The following is a 19,568-nucleotide window of genomic DNA, read 5'->3' as shown; positions in this document are numbered from 1 at the left end:
TGAATGCTCCCACCACATATTGATTTGGTGTTGACACAAATGGGTCTGAACCCGTTTTCTTCTGTTGTTCCACTCCTCTTTGAATGTGGAGTTTCTGCTGTACTTGCTTCTTACTTTCAGCTTCTATTAGCCCAGTTCCTAGGACTGTGACTGGTTCCCCCTTTCGTCCAAGTTTTTTTTCTTTTTGTTTCCTGCGTAGCTCAGCCGCCACTTCCCGTTCCTTTTCTTTCAGTAGTCGTTGTAATCTTCTTTCTTCATCTGTGTCCGAAGCCAACCCAGGTGGGGACCATGCATTGGTGGCAAGTTGTTCTTTTTGAGCCACTGTTTGCTCGAGCATGAATTTGGAGATGTGATTTTGGCTGGAAACCAATGTTGTCAAAGCTAACACCTGTTCCTTCAAATCCTGCATCTGTCTTTGTTCTTGAGTGGGTTCTGACGGGACCATAGTCAGAGTACCCGAGACTACAGCATGTTTCGTTGGCAGCAGTGGTATGGTTCTGATTGCATCTTTTATCATAGATGAATCCATGGATGAGCACTGCAGGGGAGGAGCCGCTGGAGTAGAAGTGTGGGGAACTGTTTTTTCTTGTTCCGTGTCTGTCATAATTTTCTTCAGTTCTTTCGCCAGTTGTGCATATGCGCTATGATGTTTGTTTTCAGAGGAGGGGCACTGCAGTTCTCCTTTGGCCAGAGGTGGGGGGGCGCTATAGCTGTGACGTCGACCTTGTACCCCAGTCTGCTCGCTCTCTTCCTCTGTTCTAGAGCCTTCATCTTTGTTATTAGCTCCAAAAGGGATGCGCTTATCGGCTCTGTTTTTCTGTTTCATTTTGTTTTTTCTGATTGTTTGATGCTCTTCTGGTTTCACCTGAATATTGGCCAAAAATAGTCTCTCTCTTCTGATTAAAATGTCTTTTGCCATTTTATGTAGTTTCACTGAAAATGATAATTTTTCTTCATGTTCTTTCAGTTTCTTTTTGTCAACAGTTTTTCCTTTCACTGTCCAAATTTGATGTGTTTTGTAATGCAGGACCTTAGATTGATGATATTCATGAATACAATTCCATTGTTGTTCTGTGGGAGCCACAGCTTCATCACCGTGATTAATCAATCTTTTCTCTGCATATTTTTGGAAGAGGTTCTTCATTTGTGTTGTTTGCTTTTTTGCTTCCTTTGGGTTTTGTTCATTTGCACGGATTGTGTTTTCGAGATCCTTCAAAAATTTATTAATTTTGACTGGAATAAGGTCCATTTTATTTAATTTATCTGTATCTTAATTTAAAATGTTTGATTATTATTATTATTTGATAATAAAAAAGTGTGGCAGTCAGTGGTATTTCAAAAAGAAACAAAACAATACAACTAATAATAATAACTATTATTATTATAATTCGAACAATAATTATAAGAATAATAATGAAATGAAATACGTTTAGGGAAAAAAATGATATTAAAATTTAATTTTAAAATTAAAGATTTAAAATAAAAAATAAAAAATCGAATATAAAAAAAAAATTTAATTTAATTTTTTTTTTTTTTTTTTAAATGTAAATAGAATACAAACTTGAAAAAATGAAATTAACTAAATAAATAAAAATTCCACCTAGCCACAGAGGGTAGTTAATCTTGTCAGTAGAATGCTTTAAGCCAAGTAATAGCTTTCTTAGTTCCCTTTAGTTACCTTCACGTCCCACGTTTTATTTTTATTTTTATTTATTTTTTCCGGAGTCCAACTCCCTTTTAAATCAGTCCAACTGATTGTACGTACTTTTACACGTCCAACGTGTTTTGGAGTCCAACTCTTCTTTAAATCAGTCCAACTGATTGTCTAAACTAATGAGCTAACATTCACTAAATTCATACAATGTGGAACATTTAGGTCTAGTTTTGGCAAATTTAGCATTTTCAATGTGCAGATTTTTGTAATAAATACAAGAGGTTTCTGCCTTACTTTTGTTGAATGTCCCAGTCACAATTGTGAGTCAAAAATAAACTGGCAATCCACTCCTCTTGTCTCTCTTTCGGCTCGGTCCTTGTTCTCCATCATTCCCAGCTGAACCGTTACTGGACGCTCTGCGTCGTCAGCCGACATCCAGAAGGGAATCGTTTAGAGCAAAATTCAGATGTTTCCTTTCCAAGCACGATGAGAGACCCGCATCCTCCACCAATTCTGTCGAAGTTTAGTCTATACAGACTGCGGGAGGCGAGGATCGTTCTCAAGTTCTTTATTTGATGAAAACATGGAAAAACAGGCAAAACAGCAGCATGTTGTTCGTCTTGCAGCTGAGATTTGACCCGTCACAAGAATTAGCTGTGTTTTATATCGCTGTTGCTTGGGTCTGATAAACATGGCCTGACCTTCGCTATGACGTCCGCTTTAAGATTGTTTAGACTAGTCCACAGATGATTAGAAAATACACAGAATAGTTAAAATACACAGAATAGTTCATTGTGACCCATATGCAGCAAGATCGTCTTGACTCATGATAAATAGGACACAGCCATGACAATAATTTGATCAATATCCACAGGCTGAACAAATGAACATTACCAAAATACTCACAAAATAGATTATGTATTATCTACACTTTATTCAAATGAAGCAGTGTAGTTCAGGAATACAATGTAATAACTGCAATATAACATTCACAAGGCCCCACCTATCATGGCTCTATATGATGATGACTTTACTACATTACAACAGTTGCAGTGGTCTCATATTTTTCCATTAAACTGAGCTCACACTTACATTTCGTAGGACTTTCCATATTATTCCTAAACCCCACACTGTGCGACCGGCTCATAGTGATCTCTTTACCCCTGTACTCTCTTCCAGAACGCCATGTTTGGTTTCGACTCGTGCTCGGGCTGCCGTGCCTGTGACTGCGAGGCGTCGGCCGCCCTGCTCCAGCCCTGCGACCCAGGGACCGGGGCCTGCTCCTGTCAGCCCGGAGTCAACGGACCCAACTGCAAACAGTGTGCTCCGGGTCACTGGGACTACAGGCCCGACGGATGCAAGAGTGAGTCCACACGTAGTCTAATAAAGAGATAGTGTCAAGCGATGAAGAGATGTTTCATGGTAAATATCTGCTGCGGTTGAGACACTGGTGGTGAAGAGGAGGATAAGTGAAGAGGCTGATGGTTTTGCTGCTTGTTGTGGCCTGTGTGAATCGTGTTTGCTCATCGACACAATATACACTGAATTAAAACAATGATGTGGAGCAAAAAGCTTTAGATGATGTGTCAGTGAAGAATACTTCCTCATCCACGTCTTTGTTCTGTTCCTGTCCAGAGTGTAACTGCAGGGGGGGGCGCTGTGACCCCAGGAACGGGGAGTGTCGCTGTCCTGACGGGATGACTGGCAAACAGTGTGACAGCTGCACCCACAAGTACAGCGTGCCCGTGGAGCAGCACCACGCCATGCACTGTGAACGTAAGAGCGCCACCATGCGGTTCGTTCGCAGCCCGTGACGATAGCGATTGTTTAGATCCCAGAGAAACCCACAGCCGTGTTTTACCACAAACCTATATTAGAGCAGTGACTTCTATGCACTGAAGTGTTCAAATGAAGTGGCTAAGAGTTTTATGATAGAATTTGCTAGAATCTGTTTTGGGTTTTGGCTGATATTTACATTCCCTTGAAGCTCAGAGGAAAGAAAATGTTCTACGGTATTTTCCAGACTATAAGTCGCACCAGCCAAAAAATGCATTATGGAAAAAAACATCTATAAGTTGCACTGGAGTATGAAATGCAGTGGCAAGTGTGAAAATAACAAATAATATCACATATAAGTCACTCCGAAGTATAAGTATATAAGTATAAATATAAGTATTAGCCGGCTAAAACTATGAAAAAAGGTGCGACTTATAGTCCGGAACATACGGGTATATAAAAATGTGAAAAGTCATACTGGTTTTGCAATTGAACCTTTTTATTTATCAATCACGTTTTTACAGAGTCTTGCATAAAAACAACCGGAAAATGACTTCAAATTCTGTCTCGTATACAATAAAGCTGTTTGCATCCCTCCATCTATCACCAGCCAATAAAACCCGACTGTAACTCCTACACAGTAACAGTCTCTTCTCTGCGCAGCCTGTGACAGCTGTGTGGTCGTGTTACTGGAGGATTTGGACAAGATGAATGAGAACTTCACCTTCGTGGCCGGTCAGCTCAGGAATCTGAACGCCAGCTCCATCGCCTGGGCCCAACTGGACAACCTCAACAAGACCATGGAGGACATCTCTGTGAGTGCACCAGACCATGTGAATCGTAGGCTTTACAGTTGACTTTTAAATGTTCTATATTTGGACAAGGGTTATTTCGTAAAGGCAGCATCATCAGTCATTGGGGGAAAAAGATCATTTGAAGTACGTTCTCCCCTTTATTTCCAGCGCTCCATTGGAAACTACAACAGCAGTCTGGACACGAGCAGAGACAGAGCGGACATGTTGGCGGCTGAGATCGACAATATCAACTCCGATATCGACGAGCTGCAGGATAAGGTACTCCACGTGCGCATTTACGCCTTGAATATGATAAGTTACACTGCTATAAACTATAATGTTGTGTTTGCAGGCGTCAGCGGTGAGTGAGCGCGCCGGTAACCTCGGAGACAGTACAAACTCCACTCATCAGAGAGCAGAGGACCTACTGTCTTTCATCAACAACCTGACCATGGACATTAATGGTATTTTAACTGGACTTTGTTATAGACCAAAATTATAGTCAATTGAGTAGCAAGAATATATTGTATTTATAAAAAAACCTATAATAAACACAATTTAGTCCATTTAGAAATTTGCTTTACTTTTTAAACATGAATTATTCTACATTTTTATTATTTTTCTTCCACCAATGTATACAAGTTAATTCATTGATAAGGCAGATTGATTGACAGAGACATAATAAAAACATGATTTTGCTTATATTAGTTAGAAAAATTGCAATATAACTTGAGGAAAACTGCATTCTTTTTTGTTTTACTGCAAAGGAATGTACTTTTGGCCACTGAGGAAAAATCTATCACAAACCAACTGTCAAATAACAATCCCTTTATTTTGAAAAGGGACACAGATCATAAAATAAGATCATCACTACTATTAAAATCTACTTCTCCCGTATTTGCTACTACACAGATTTTTATAAATGTTGTGTTTTTGCCTTTCTTCCCTCACAGACATTCTCTCGATGTCAAACCACTCGCTGAACGCCACAAAGCAGGACCAGGACGAAGTGGAGAGAGAGAAGATGCTGAACGAGGTGCAGGCGCTGCTCCGAGACATGAGGTTCAAGAGCTGCAGCGGGCAGAAGAAGATTGCTGACCGTGAGAAGACAGAGGCCCAGAAGTGTAAGTCTCCATGGCAACAACTTATAACCAGTTTCTATAGGACTTTAGTGAGATTAGATTTTTTTTTACCCATTACTTTCAGATCCTTTATGTTACATTATCAGTCCCCAGAATTTAGCTCCACAATGCGGCAGATTAACTAGTAGTAGTAGTAGTAGTATGTGTACTTGTACCAAGCTCCTCGATGTGGCAGTAGTAATATTTATTTGTAGACATGGGTTTAATGAAGGGTTTTTGAGAATTTTGCTTCTGCGTAATAGCCGTATTATCCTGTCCTTCGTTTTCTAAAAAATAATATTTCAAAAAAACTTGCAATGGTATATATAGTCCAATTGCAATGGTATAGTTTTAACACGTTTTTGTTCTTTGAAGCACTTTGACTAAGGAGCTACAATGTGCATTTGATGGATAAAAATGTGAAGGGAAAGTTTATATTAAGTCGTATTTTGTCAGCATTAGAAAAGACGTGGATCCCTGGCTGTGTTTTCTGAAGTTTACAGCCCAGACTGGACTGATGAATTCCTGGGACTTTTTTTTTTGAGTGTCATTTTTGTCAAACGAGTCCTCATGGTGCTCGTATTTCCTGAGTATTTAATGAATCAATGAGTTGTTGTCTCCTTTTCTCGCAAACCAAATCTGGGCCTTAAAGTCAGTGCTAGTTTAACGCAAACAGAGCAATCTATTTACATCTCTGGGGTATCGCTGTGCCGACAATGTCCGTCAAGACTCAACTCTGACTTGACTTGAGGAAAAAAGTTGCGTTTTCCATTGACTTCAACTCACCAGATCTACTATGATACTTGGCAAACTGAGTGACTACAAATATTGTTACCAGTGCAAGCTTTTTAATGTGGCTGTGGTCATTTATAGTACTGGTTTGAATAATAATAATAATAATTGTATTGGTAATGTCGGAGCATTTGCAAACATAGTTCAACAGGCTCCGTAAACTCTAAAAACTAGTTACGAAACACACGCCTCGAGTTTAACAACGGTGTTTCAAGTCCAAGCAACTACGTAGCAATCCGGGCTGTAACGTGTCCCGTGTAACTGTGTCCAGAGCAGGACTAAACGTTCTCTCCGCTCTCTCGTCAGTGCTGGAGCGTGTGTACAACGCGCTGGCAAACAGGCAGCTGGAGAACGAGAACACCACACACTGGATCAAAGGCAAGCTCAGCAAGTTCAGCTCTCAGATGATGGACCTGAGGGACGCGCTGAACGAAGCGGTCAACAACACGGCCCGCGCTGAGGACATCAACACCAACAACGAGAAGGCCATAGACGACCAGCAGGTGAGTTTGGATTGTCCCGTTCTTACTCTGAAAGTGCCTCTGGCAGGTCGCACGACTCGTTTAACTAAAATACAGCTAAGAATTCAAATATTATTTGAAAAGTATTTTGCTAAAAATAAATAAAAAATGATATCACAGAATAGCAAATTTTCTTCCTGTTAGTAATTGATGACATCGCACTAGGAAATTACCCAGAAAACACAGGGAAAAAAATCATTTAATGTAATTTTTTCAATTTGACAAATAAAAATATGTTAGAACAACTTTATTTTGTTGAATTGATGATGTTAAGAGAGTCAAAAAAGTTGTTTCTTTGGGTAAATTATGCATAAACTTGCACTTCCTGTCATTTTTCGTCAGATTTTGCAACGTTTTCTCCTCAATTACCTACTCGATTGGTGTAAAACTATAATTTATATGTACAACAGGTAGAAATACACCGAATAAAGTCAAAATTAGAACATTGTAAAACCCTATCATACGCAGTAGAAAAAGCTTCAGTTGTAGTCATCTGGACTCAGTTTGAAAAAATAGACGTTTCGACTCTCATCCAAGAGTCATTGTCAATAACAGAATTTAGGTCGAGAACTCCGATATTAATACTGTTCTGTGGTAAGACCCGCCCATTGGGCGGAGCCTTCCTGAAGTAGAAAGAGTTGTTTGTTTCAACAGAAACTCCCCCCTTGTATCTACCGAGCCTATTCAGAATCTTAATGGGCTATTAGAAACCTCTTTGTCTTTGTGAGACCCTGGCTCAACCACCCTGCGCACCTGATTAGCATCTGAATGTCCTCTACCTTTCCAGGGGTTCAGTAACCCATTATAAATAACAGGAAGATTAAACCTTAGCCCTCCATTTCTGTTTAAAGGTCTTTCTTTTTTAACAAAAATAGCTTCCTTGACTCCTCTTTCAAACCATCTTTTCTCCTGCTTAAAACCTTCACCTCACCGTCTTCAAACGAGTGATTAGAGGCTTCAAGGTGGAGATGCACGGCACTCTGAGGTCCTGAACTAGTATTTCTTCTGTGCTGATAAAGCCTCTTGTGTAGAGGCTGTTTAGTCTCACCTATGTAACGTTCTTTACAACTTTCTTCACTGCATTGGATCGAATAAACTACATTGCTCTGTTTTTGAGTCGGCAACTTGTCCTTTGGGTGAACCAGTTTTTGTCTTAAAGTGTTTCCTGGTTTAAAATAAACAGGGACTTCGTGTTGTCTAAAAATTCTCTGCAGTTTTTCCGAGAGGCCAGACACATAAGGGATAGAAACACCCTTCCTTCTCTGTTCAGTTTCCCTTTTGTCCTGCTTCTTGGTTCTCTTCACTCTGTTGAGAGCCCAAGCGGGGTAACCACAGGCTGAGAGGGCATTTCGGACATGTTTTTCCTCTTTCTTCTTGCCCTCTGAGCTGGTGGGCACACCTTGAGCTCTGTGTTGTAAGGTTCTGATCACCCCCAGCTTGTGCTGTAGTGGGTGGTTGGAGCCAAAGAGCAGATACTGGTCCGTGTGTGTAGGTTTCCTATATACTTCTATTTGGAGTTTCCCGTCCTCTCCTCTGATCGTGGAACAATCAAGAAAGGCCAAGCGATTCTCCTTAGCGTCTTCTCTTGTAAACCTGATATGTGGGTCCACAGCATTGATGTGATCAGAGAAGGTTTCCAGCTCTTGTTTCTTGATTGTTAAAAAAGTATCATCGACATAACGGAGCCACAGTTTTGGGGCTATGCCTGAGAATGAGGACAGTGCCTTCTTCTCAAAGTGCTCCATGTACAGGTTGGCCACTATGGGAGAGACGGGCGAGCCCATGGCACAGCCATGAATCTGTCTGTAAAATTGTCCCCGGAATTGAAAGTAAGTGGTGTTCAGACAGATGTCCAACAGTTTGCATATGTGTTCAGGTGTCAGTTTGGTCCTTTCCTGTAGGGTGATGTCTTCCTGCAGTCTGATCCTCACTGCTGCTACTGCATCAGAGGTCGGGATGCAGGTGAACAGGGACACAACATCATATGAAACCATGAGGTCATCTGGGTCCAGTTGGAGATGTTTCACAACTTTGTGGATAAAGTGAAACAGCTCCAACTGGACCCAGATGACCTCATGGTTTCATATGATGTGGTGTCCCTGTTCACCTGCATCCCGACCTCTGATGCAGTAGCAGCAGTGAGGATCAGACTGCAGGAAGACATCACCCTACAGGAAAGGACCAAACTGACACCTGAACACATATGCAAACTGTTGGACATCTGTCTGAACACCACTTACTTTCAATTCCGGGGACAATTTTACAGACAGATTCATGGCTGTGCCATGGGCTCGCCCGTCTCTCCCATAGTGGCCAACCTGTACATGGAGCACTTTGAGAAGAAGGCACTGTCCTCATTCTCAGGCATAGCCCCAAAACTGTGGCTCCGTTATGTCGATGATACTTTTGTAACAATCAAGAAACAAGAGCTGGAAACCTTCTCTGATCACATCAATGCTGTGGACCCACATATCAGGTTTACAAGAGAAGACGCTAAGGAGAATCGCTTGGCCTTTCTTGATTGTTCCACGATCAGAGGAGAGGACGGGAAACTCCAAATAGAAGTATATAGGAAACCTACACACACGGACCAGTATCTGTTCTTTGGTTCCAACCACCCACTACAGCACAAGCTGGGGGTGATCAGAACCTTACAACACAGAGCTCAAGGTGTGTCCACCAGCTCAGAGGGCAAGAAGAAAGAGGAAAAACATGTCCGAAATGCCCTCTCAGCCTGTGGTTACCCCGCTTGGGCCCTCAACAGAGTGAAGAGAACCAAGAAGCAGGACAAAAGGGAAACTGAACAGAGAAGGAAGGGTGTTTCTATCCCTTATGTGTCTGGCCTCTCGGAAAAACTGCAGAGAATTTTTAGACAACACGAAGTCCCTGTTTATTTTAAACCAGGAAACACTTTAAGACAAAAACTGGTTCATCCTAAGGACAAGTTGCCGACTCAAAAACAGAGCAATGTAGTTTATTCGATCCAATGCAGTGAAGAAAGTTGTAAAGAACGTTACATAGGTGAGACGAAACAGCCTCTACACAAGAGGCTTTATCAGCACAGAAGAAATACTAGTTCAGGACCTCAGAGTGCCGTGCATCTCCATCTTGAAGCCTCTAATCACTCGTTTGAAGACGGTGAGGTGAAGGTTTTAAGCAGGGAGAAAAGATGGTTTGAAAGAGGAGTCAAGGAAGCTATTTTTGTTAAAAAAGAAAGACCTTCTTTAAACAGAAATGGAGGGCTAAGGTTTAATCTTCCTGTTATTTATAATGGGATTCTGAACCCCTGGAAAGGTAGAGGACATTCAGATGCTAATCAGGTGCGCAGGGTGGTTGAGCCAGGGTCTCACAAAGACAAAGAGGTTTCTAATAGCCCATTAAGATTCTGAATAGGCTAGCTCGGTAGATACAAGGGGGGAGTTTCTGTTGAAACAAACAACTCTTTCTACTTCAGGAAGGCTCCGCCCAATGGGCGGGTCTTACCACAGAACAGTATTAATATCGGAGTTCTCGACCTAAATTCTGTTATTGACAATGACTCTTGGATGAGAGTCGAAACGTCTATTTTTTCAAACTGAGTCCAGATGACTACAACTGAAGCTTTTTCTACTATGGAACACGCCTGGACGAATGAGGGATTACACCGACCTATCATACGCACTTTAAATAGCTTCAATAGGAAGGCTCAAAAGGTTGTCCCAAATGAATCATCAAAACCCACATTTACAAGTATTCTGTAAAAAATACATACATTATATATATATAAAATGTACTTCTTTCCTCAGAGGAGAGTAGACGAGCTGGTGTCCCAAGAGAAGGAGGTGAACGACCAGCTTCAGATGGCTGAAGACGACATCACTACAGTCAACGACCTGCTCTCGATGCTCCAGGACTCCAAAGAGGTCTGCACTCCGTCTGATGCGTACTTCAGATCGTGCAGTACTACGTGTGTTCGTTTGAATATGCTTACAAATGCCTTTCTCCAGGAGTACGAGCGTCTGGCCGCCCAGCTGGATGGAGCCAAGACTCAGTTGGCTAAAAAAGTGGACAGTTTTGCCTGGGCCGAATCCAAAATCCCCCTGGTGGAACAGGCGGAGGAACACGCCAAGATGCTCAACGAACTCGCCATGAATATCTCCAGGTGAGATAATCCAGACGAAACCGTCCTTCACAGTTTATTGTTAGGGATTTCTTTACTGAAATTCTCAATTGTCATCTCTATCTTGTTTGTGCAGACTGATTGAAGACACAAAGAAAGATGGTTTTGTAGATGTAACTCAAGCCTATAATAAGATCCTCAACAGCATCAAAGAGGCGGAGGAGGCAGCCAACATGGCCGACAAGGCTGCGTCTAATGCACTGGAGGTATGCTTATCACTGCATAGGTGCTTTTTGCTTTTATTTCCTTGTTATGAGGTGATTTTGCGTGATTTTTCTATTCCTATTTATTGACATTGGAGGACTAAATCTATTTATATGTAAAGTCTAAAGGTCAAAATGTTTTCATTTATCTGAATCCATTCAGAACATACTCAAGGATGGAAAATAACTAATCATAAATGCTCTTTTTAACCCCTTTTGCTTAGGGCCAAACACCCATATCATAATAGTTATGAAATATCACCCATATCTTGGACTCCGCTCCGCTACACAGAAATGCAGACGGCTTAGTTTGAGATTCGGCCCCACCCTCACGGAGAGCGGGGGGGGCGTGTTACAGGCTTCCTGCAGGATGGGCTGATTCAGACATTGAAGTGAAAGCGTGCAGCAGTCTCATTTGTGTCACAAAGTCCTGCACTTTGGGGGAAAACACACATTTTTATTTTTATCACACATTAGTACTAATTTGACAGCAGTAAATGTACTTTTAACTGACATTTTAGCCACGCAACAGTGAGTAAACAATATTTCCATCCAAGGATACAATTTATGATTTGCTTTCTGTTTTGTCAGAATGTGAAGAATCAGGACTTGGGTCAGATCGCAGACTCTCTGAAGAACCACAGCATGGAGCTCAAGGACGAGGTGGAGAAACTGGACGAGGAACTCAACAGCGGTAATACACTCACGCAGACGTACCACCCAGAACCACCGCATTGATCGGACCTCTGTTTACTAGTGATTGTTTTTGTTGTCTTTTGGTCAGAGTTGAAGCCACAGCTGGAGGATGCGAAGCAGAGACTGGACAATGCCAAAGACAAACACAAAAACGTGACCATGGAACTGGAGAAGATTTTGAACAATCTCAACTTCACCTCAAGTACGAAACACATTCATTCATACATTTTAGTGTTTGGAAACTACTACAAATGTACAGTACATTTACATTAGAGGAGTGATGGAAAGTAATAAAGTACCGTATTATGTGGCCAGGGTCTAATATCTATTCCTCATATTGTTGCACTGCTTATGATTTTCTTTGAGGTTTTTTTCCAACATCCTGTGTAAAGTTTTTGAGTTCAAGCTTCGAACAAACAAAATACATACATAATACGTCACTACACTACTAATAATCACTACATTTAACAAATTCACAGTTGAAATACTGTAGTTTAAATAGTGAAATACTTTTACTTTATCTGTACTTTATCTTGAGTAACAAAATGTAGTACCTCTTTTACCTCTGCATTGACATACATGCACATGAATAAGATGAAATGTGAGTATTTGTATTTGTTTTATAAATGGCTGTGGCAGTAGTACATGTAATGTCAGTCGTAGTAGTAGTAGTACCTTTAATGTCAGTCGTTGTAGTAGTAGTAGTAGTAGTAGTACCTGTAATGTCAGTCGTTGTAGTAGTAGTAGTAGTACCTTTAATGTCAGTCGTTGTAGTAGTAGTAGTAGTAGTAGTACCTGTAATGTCAGTCGTTGTAGTAGTAGTAGTAGTACCTGTAATGTCAGTCGTTGTAGTAGTAGTAGTCGTAGTAGTACCTGTAATGTCAGTCGTTGTAGTAGTAGTAGTAGTAGTAGTACCTGTAATGTCAGTCGTTGTAGTAGTAGTAGTAGTACCTGTAATGTCAGTCGTTGTAGTAGTAGTAGTCGTAGTAGTACCTGTAATGTCAGTCGTTGTAGTAGTAGTAGTAGTAGTAGTACCTGTAATGTCAGTCGTTGTAGTAGTAGTAGTACTTGTAATGTCAGTCGTTGTAGTAGTAGTAGTACCTTTAATGTCAGTCGCAGTAGTAGTAGTAGTAGTAGTAGTAGTAGTAGTAGTAGTAGTAGTAGTAGTAGTAGTAGTAGTAGTTGCAGTAGTAGTAGTTGCAGTAGTAGTAGTAGTAGTTGCAGTAGTAGTAGTAGTAGTAGTTGCAGTAGTAGTAGTAGTAGTAGTTGCAGTAGTAGTTGTAGTAGTAGTAGTAGTAGTTGCAGTAGTAGTAGTAGTAGTAGTAGTAGTAGTAGTAGTAGTAGTAGTAGTAGTAGTAGTAGTAGTAGTAGTTGCAGTAGTAGTAGTAGTAGTAGTTGTAGTTGTAGTAGTAGTAGTAGTAGTAGTTGCAGTAGTAGTAGTAGTAGTAGTAGTAGTAGTAGTAGTAGTAGTAGTAGTAGTAGTTGCAGTAGTAGTAGTAGTAGTAGTAGTAGTAGTTGCAGTAGTAGTAGTAGTAGTAGTAGTAGTAGTAGTTGCAGTAGTAGTAGTAGTAGTAGTAGTAGTAGTAGTAGTAGTAGTAGTAGTAGTAGTAGTAGTAGTAGTAGTAGTAGTAGTTGCAGTAGTAGTAGTAGTAGTAGTAGTAGTAGTACCTGTAATGTCAGTCGTTGTAGTAGTAGTAGTTGCAGTAGTAGTAGTAGTAGTTGTTGTAGTAGTTGTTGTAGTAGTAGTAGTAGTAGTAGTAGTAGTAGTAGTAGTAGTAGTAGTAGTACCTGTAATGTCAGTCGTTGTAGTAGTAGTAGTTGCAGTAGTAGTAGTAGTAGTAGTAGTAGTTGTTGTAGTAGTTGTTGTAGTAGTTGCAGTAGTAGTAGTAGTAGTAGTAGTAGTTGCAGTAGTAGTAGTAGTAGTAGTAGTAGTAGTAGTAGTAGTAGTAGTAGTAGTAGTAGTAGTAGTAGTAGTAGTAGTAGTTGCAGTAGTAGTAGTAGTAGTAGTAGTAGTAGTACCTGTAATGTCAGTCGTTGTAGTAGTAGTAGTTGCAGTAGTAGTAGTAGTAGTTGTTGTAGTAGTTGTTGTAGTAGTAGTAGTAGTAGTAGTAGTAGTAGTAGTAGTAGTAGTAGTAGTACCTGTAATGTCAGTCGTTGTAGTAGTAGTAGTTGCAGTAGTAGTAGTAGTTGTTGTAGTAGTTGTTGTAGTAGTTGCAGTAGTAGTAGTAGTAGTAGTAGTAGTAGTAGTAGTTGCAGTAGTAGTAGTAGTAGTAGTAGTAGTTGTTGTAGTAGTTGTTGTAGTAGTAGTAGTAGTAGTAGTAGTAGTAGTAGTAGTACCTGTAATGTCAGTAGTAGTAGTAGTAGTAGGAGTAATTATAGTTGTTTATGCTGTCACATTAAAGTAGTAAAAGTAAAAGCTGCATTTGTTATCCATCTTAAAAATATGACTCTTGACGTTTGCGCTAACCAGATGTGAGTAAGGAGATCCAGAGGGCCAAAGACACGGCGGCCCAGGCTAACGCCACGGTTACAGACGTCAACAAAGTCCTTGGACCAATCAAAGAGCAGCTGGACAAGTGGCAGGCCTCGTACGGAGACGCCAACGCCACCAACACGGACATCAACAACGCCCTGATCGAGGCCAACAAGACGGGTGAGACTACCTTCTGTTTTTTACTGTCTTCAATTCACCTGAAGCTGTCGAGGCGTGAAGCTGTGCCCATGTGACTGGTGAAGGGTATTATGGGTAAAAAAAAAAAAAAAAAGAAAACAGAAAGAAATGACTTGAATCTGTTTAGTCTCTGTGTATTTGCTTAGTAGGCTTTACAGCGGTAACGTCCATACGACAGGTTAGACACACACAAAAATGAACAACATTTTGCCTATTTGTCCCCAGTTTGACCGTTGACTATTTGTTTATTATTTATCATTATACTTCCTGGTCGGACATGAGGTAATTCCACAACTGTTACCGAGCAACCAGACTGATAACAGGAGACAAAAATCCATTTAATTACACAATAGTTATGATCTGACAAACAATAATACCATATAACACCTTTATTTTGTTGAATGATGGTTTACACTGTCAAAAATGTGTGTAAATTATCTCTGTATTTACGGTACTTCCTGTCATTTTTTCAAACTTTCTTCACAAACGGCAATTTATTTACTTATTATATTAAGTAAAACCATGATAAATATTTACTGCAGGTGCTATCCTACCAAACTAAGTCATAAATAGGAGAACGTGTCATATAGATTTTAATTCAATATTATGTTTCATAGATAGTGTTATAAAGAATGTTTTTCGGGTTAGGGGATTAACTAGTCAAACAATTAGTTCTATTGTAAATTAAAACTTTTGAAATACATTTTTAACCAAATAAAGATTGAAATATGATGAGTGAAGGCTTCTAGAAAGAGAATATTGTATTATTGATATAAGTCTGGACAAAACTATTCCGATTTAATAACGCCACTGACTTTTCGTAGGTGTTTTAGAGTCCGTTTAGTCCAGATAACGATTACTTTTACTATCAAAACACAACTACAGCTATTATTTTCCATTGTCGACCAGTCACACTCAGTCACAAGCCATCGTTGCAGCCGCAGTGTGATGTGTGATGTGTTGTTTCCGTTTGCCGTGCTTAACGTGGGCCGGATGTTGTGTTTCCCTTGCGTCTGCAGTGAACATGTTGGGAGACACGGTTCCTCTGCTCCTGAAGAAGCTGGACAAGCTGCAGAACCACACCACTCAGATGCCAAACATCTCCGAGAGCATCAACCGCATCCGGGAGCTCATCCAGCAGGCTCGCAACGCCGCCAGCAAGGTACGGCGCCCGGGAGACGCTCGCCGCCGCTCGCCGTGGCACTGCGTCTCCGCCCGTTAGAATTGTGTTGCAGTGTTTGAAGCTCAGGTTCTGGGAAGAGGCTAATATTATACAAACAACTTTATTTATTTCATTTATATGGGTTTCAGCTTGTTAATCAACAACCTTTTGAGGGTTTGTGCTAAATCGTCTGGTTGCCTTTTGTAATGTAGCTTTTGTTGCTGTTGAGAGGGCTAAACTGCTTATTTTGTGTCTTTTTTATCATTATACATTTGTTGTTGTTATCTATAAACCAAATGATTCTCCTTAACCTAACCTTGACCTTGTTCCCGAACTTAATCAAACCATAATCTCAACCGTTTTCCTAAACTTGAGTACTTCAAAACAACCAATCACAGCAGACCGTCCCTCCGGAGCGTACGATCTATTGACCAGTCAAAACTATAGGAAATGTTTGAATTTGAATTGCCAACCGCTATGACAACCAATTATTCATCACTCTGAAACCCACAGAGAGCCTGAAAAGTACTACATTAACCTTGTGATTTACTGCACTTTCTACAGACCAACACTTAGGCCTGTACGTATCATTTTATTTGCTGAAAATAGGTTTTATGTGGATAAGCCAAATTCGGACCAGTTCTCTGTCTTAATTTGAAACATACTTTTTATTAACTTGTTCTATAAGCGTTTTATTCTATCCATTGGGTTCAGCTGTTCGTAGGTGGCATTTGGAGTGCTTTTCACAGTTTTTCCTTCCTCCGAAACCCTGAGATTGCCTGATGTACATTCGCTTGCCTCCTCCCCGCAGCACCAACACTAGAAGTCTCTCTGTTTTCCATGTAGGTGGGCGTCCCGGTGAAGTTCAACGGCACGGCTGGGGTCCAGGTCCGGAACCCGTCCAAGCTGGCCGACCTGGCGGCCTACACCAACCTCAAGTTCTACATCACCCTGCCCGAGACCGCCTCCCGCAAGAGGCGCCAGGACGAGCCGCTCAACCAGCAGTTTGTCTTCTACCTCGGCAACAAGGACGTGAGTACTGGACCCGTGGGTTGTCTCTTACGAGCGGCGAATTGTCTCTGAGCGTCTGATGCGTTCTGTGTCAGGCGTCGAAGGAGTTCCTGGGCATGGCGCTGGTGGGGAGGAGGCTGCGCTGGTACTTTAACATCGGAGGAGACACGGCCGAGGTTCTGATGGCGGAAGACGTCCAGGCCGATGGAAACTTCAACAGAGTGGAGCTGGAGAGGTACGGACACATCCCATATAATGTTCAACCATTTGAGTGGTCACAAAAAAAGACTGCAATTATTTAGCTGATATAACAATCTCCTTTGGAAACAAAAAAGCTGAATCTGTAGTTTAGACCTTTAAAAACACATTTGCGCATTGAACGTCCAGAAATGCACAGGATGCTTGCAACAGATTACAGTCTTTTCTCAAATATTTACACTTTTGGGCATGTCTAGAGTATAAACTTGCTACTGTCAAAACAGAAATCGCAAATAGAAACAATAAAAATAAAAGAAAAAAATCACAATTCAATATTTTTCCCAAATTATTCAGCCCTAATTCTCTCACACAGTTACGTTTCGACCAGTATACTTTGGCCCTCCTCGTAGTCTCTGTGACACAAGCATTCAGAGCAATGTGAGAAATGAATTTAAAATAATGACATCGACATTACACATTAAACTTACTTTCCTTCATTCTTACACAGTTGTTGTCCTTTTATTGTGTTTCTTGCATTGTAAAGCATCCAGAAAAACAGTACATAAGCTTGCTGTGTTATTATTGCATGAAATAGCAGTGCATTTGCATTCGAAACATTTCCTAAACGCCCTGGAAGAGGCATAAACACTCTGTTATGAAATGCCTTGTGTTTGTGGTGTAGGATCTTGCAGTACGGTCAGATGTCCATGTCGTCCGAGGCCACCGAGGGAGACCACCGGGTGACCAAGGCCTACGTGGAGGCCGGAGGAGACCAGGGGCTGCTCAGCCTGCTCACCGACGACACCGTGTTCTACGTGGGAGGCTACCCCAGCTCCTTCAAGGTATTTAGGGGGTCTAGTCGTGTTCAGGATCTGCTCACGGCCCGGTGTAGCGCTTAACATGATCACAGTCTGAGCGCAAATCAGTCTATGCATCCCTATTCTCTGGTTGCTGTTGTTGTTGTTGTTGATTCTGTGTCTCGTAACCCGCCTCCAGCCTCCCCCACAACTGGCGCTGCCTAACTTCAAAGGCTGCATCGAAATGGACACGCTGAACGAGGAGGTGCTGAGCCTGTACAACTTCGAGAAGATTTTCAACCTCAACACGACCGAAGACAAACCCTGTGGCAGGTCAGTGCTCGCCAACGCAACAAAGGATTCACCTCAGGCGTGGTAAACGTTTAACCACGGTGTGATGTCGTTTTGCACCGAAATAGCTCTCAATAAAGTGTTTTTGGAAGGCTAAAAGCTCATTTTCGACAGTCGATTTTTCTATAAAAAGCTCTTAAATCAGGACATGCTCTTTTTTTTCAACATTTTCTGGTGTTTTTCCATGATTAAATTACTTTCACATGCATTTGTTTGTTAGTGCTAAGTGTCAAGTAGATGTACAAAGTAGTGGTCATGGAATTAAAGTATTTGTGACACACTACACACAAGTAAGAGTAATTGTAATAGTAACTGTCTTATTTTTCATTTGAAGCTGATAGAATTGTACTTGCAGAGAGCAGTAAAAGACCATCAACTGCATATTATTTTCAACGGATACACCTGCTTTCCATATCAAAGCAACAAATACTCGTTCACTTTGCAGGTTGAAGCCTCTGCTGACTCAGGCCTGGGTGAACGACGCGGCGTATTTCGACGGCACGGGCTTTGCTCAGGTGGCCCTCTCCGACGAGGTCTCTCAGATGCAGCGCTTCGAACAGGAGGTCAAGCTGGTCTCGCACCACGGCGTCCTCCTGCTGCTCCACAGCCAGGTACTGGGCGCAAAGAGGAGGGCAGAGCGGCGTTAGCGCTTAGAGGCTGCTATGGGTGAATGACCAAAAGAGTGAGTTTCTTAGGGAAAACCTGTGAGGCCGAGGCATTTAAGTGCACGTGGCAGATTTGTACGTTTTTAGCGTTATGATGTGGCGGTTTAGTCCCTGTGGTGAATGTTTATTATATAGTTTTACATCTGTCAAGTGGCAGTTATTGGGTAAAAATACAGGAAGTAGCACTGAAGTGTTGCCATGTATCAGTTTAATCATAACTTTTGTGACATTTATGCAGCGTTCCAGTTGAATTCACACCGAAACAGCCTTCAATTACTATTTGGAAACATTTCAGAACCAGAGTTTATCCCAGTTAGACAATCCAACAAATATTGATAGTACTGGTGTTATTGTCTCTTTAATTGCGCTCTACTGTCTGGAGTTGTCAAAAGTATACTAGTCGACACTAAAACTAGTATCAAAACTAGATACTCCATTGAGGAAGTATTGATAGAACAAAACAAATCATAAACAGAACAAAATGTGGCTTTTCCAGAAGAGTTTTGGAACGATCCTGAGCTTATTATATTGTGTTGAAACATGTCAGTCTATTGTTTTAAGCCTTGACATAAAGAAGAGCATTTTCTAATTCCCATTATCAAAACTGGTATCAAGAATCGAGTATTTAAGTAGAAATTAAAAACAAAATATAAAGAACTCTAATGTGACCGAGATTTACCTGTTTTAACAACGTTTCCGTTCAGCATAGGCCTGCCTTGTCTGTGTTTTTATTCCTAAAGTTTAATGGCATACATGTATTTCTCCGTTAGCGTGACGGTACACTCTGCTCTCGCCTCTGAAACCTGTGAAAAACGCTTATAAACTCACGGCCATGAATAATTACGATGCTCAGAATGCAACTTTAGCACGCTAACAGCAACACTTCCTGGTTGAATCAGGAAATAAAACTATAAACTTCCCGGGGAAAAAAAGTAGTACAATCTGTTCACTATGTTTTGGTGAAATTGATGGTTTAACCTGCCAAAAGCACTTGACA

General features: G+C 41.1%; 1 protein-coding gene across 1 annotated transcript in view; it reads left to right on the top strand.

Moving 5' to 3' along the window:
- lama5 (laminin, alpha 5) overlaps positions 1–19,568 on the top strand; it is a 122,422-nt gene that overhangs the window by 88,530 nt on the left and 14,324 nt on the right. Inside the window, exons 47-65 of the mRNA XM_072448635.1 lie at positions 2,834–3,017; positions 3,290–3,430; positions 4,094–4,245; positions 4,393–4,503; positions 4,577–4,688; positions 5,178–5,348; positions 6,444–6,640; positions 10,444–10,560; positions 10,645–10,799; positions 10,894–11,023; positions 11,612–11,714; positions 11,805–11,918; positions 14,187–14,369; positions 15,407–15,549; positions 16,396–16,581; positions 16,656–16,795; positions 17,441–17,600; positions 17,755–17,888; positions 18,352–18,517. Of these exons, the coding sequence (XP_072304736.1) occupies positions 2,834–3,017; positions 3,290–3,430; positions 4,094–4,245; positions 4,393–4,503; positions 4,577–4,688; positions 5,178–5,348; positions 6,444–6,640; positions 10,444–10,560; positions 10,645–10,799; positions 10,894–11,023; positions 11,612–11,714; positions 11,805–11,918; positions 14,187–14,369; positions 15,407–15,549; positions 16,396–16,581; positions 16,656–16,795; positions 17,441–17,600; positions 17,755–17,888; positions 18,352–18,517 (2,799 nt within the window). The remainder of the gene's footprint in view (positions 1–2,833; positions 3,018–3,289; positions 3,431–4,093; positions 4,246–4,392; positions 4,504–4,576; positions 4,689–5,177; positions 5,349–6,443; positions 6,641–10,443; positions 10,561–10,644; positions 10,800–10,893; positions 11,024–11,611; positions 11,715–11,804; positions 11,919–14,186; positions 14,370–15,406; positions 15,550–16,395; positions 16,582–16,655; positions 16,796–17,440; positions 17,601–17,754; positions 17,889–18,351; positions 18,518–19,568) is intronic.

Source organism: Eucyclogobius newberryi, unplaced genomic scaffold, assembly GCF_026437365.1.
Source record: "Eucyclogobius newberryi isolate DKJ021-1_F unplaced genomic scaffold, fEucNew1.0.hap1 SCAF_17, whole genome shotgun sequence".
In the NCBI taxonomy this organism is placed as follows: domain Eukaryota; kingdom Metazoa; phylum Chordata; class Actinopteri; order Gobiiformes; family Gobiidae; genus Eucyclogobius; species Eucyclogobius newberryi.
Note: the sequence above shows the minus strand (reverse complement) of the source record. Positions and strands in the feature narration are given on the sequence as shown.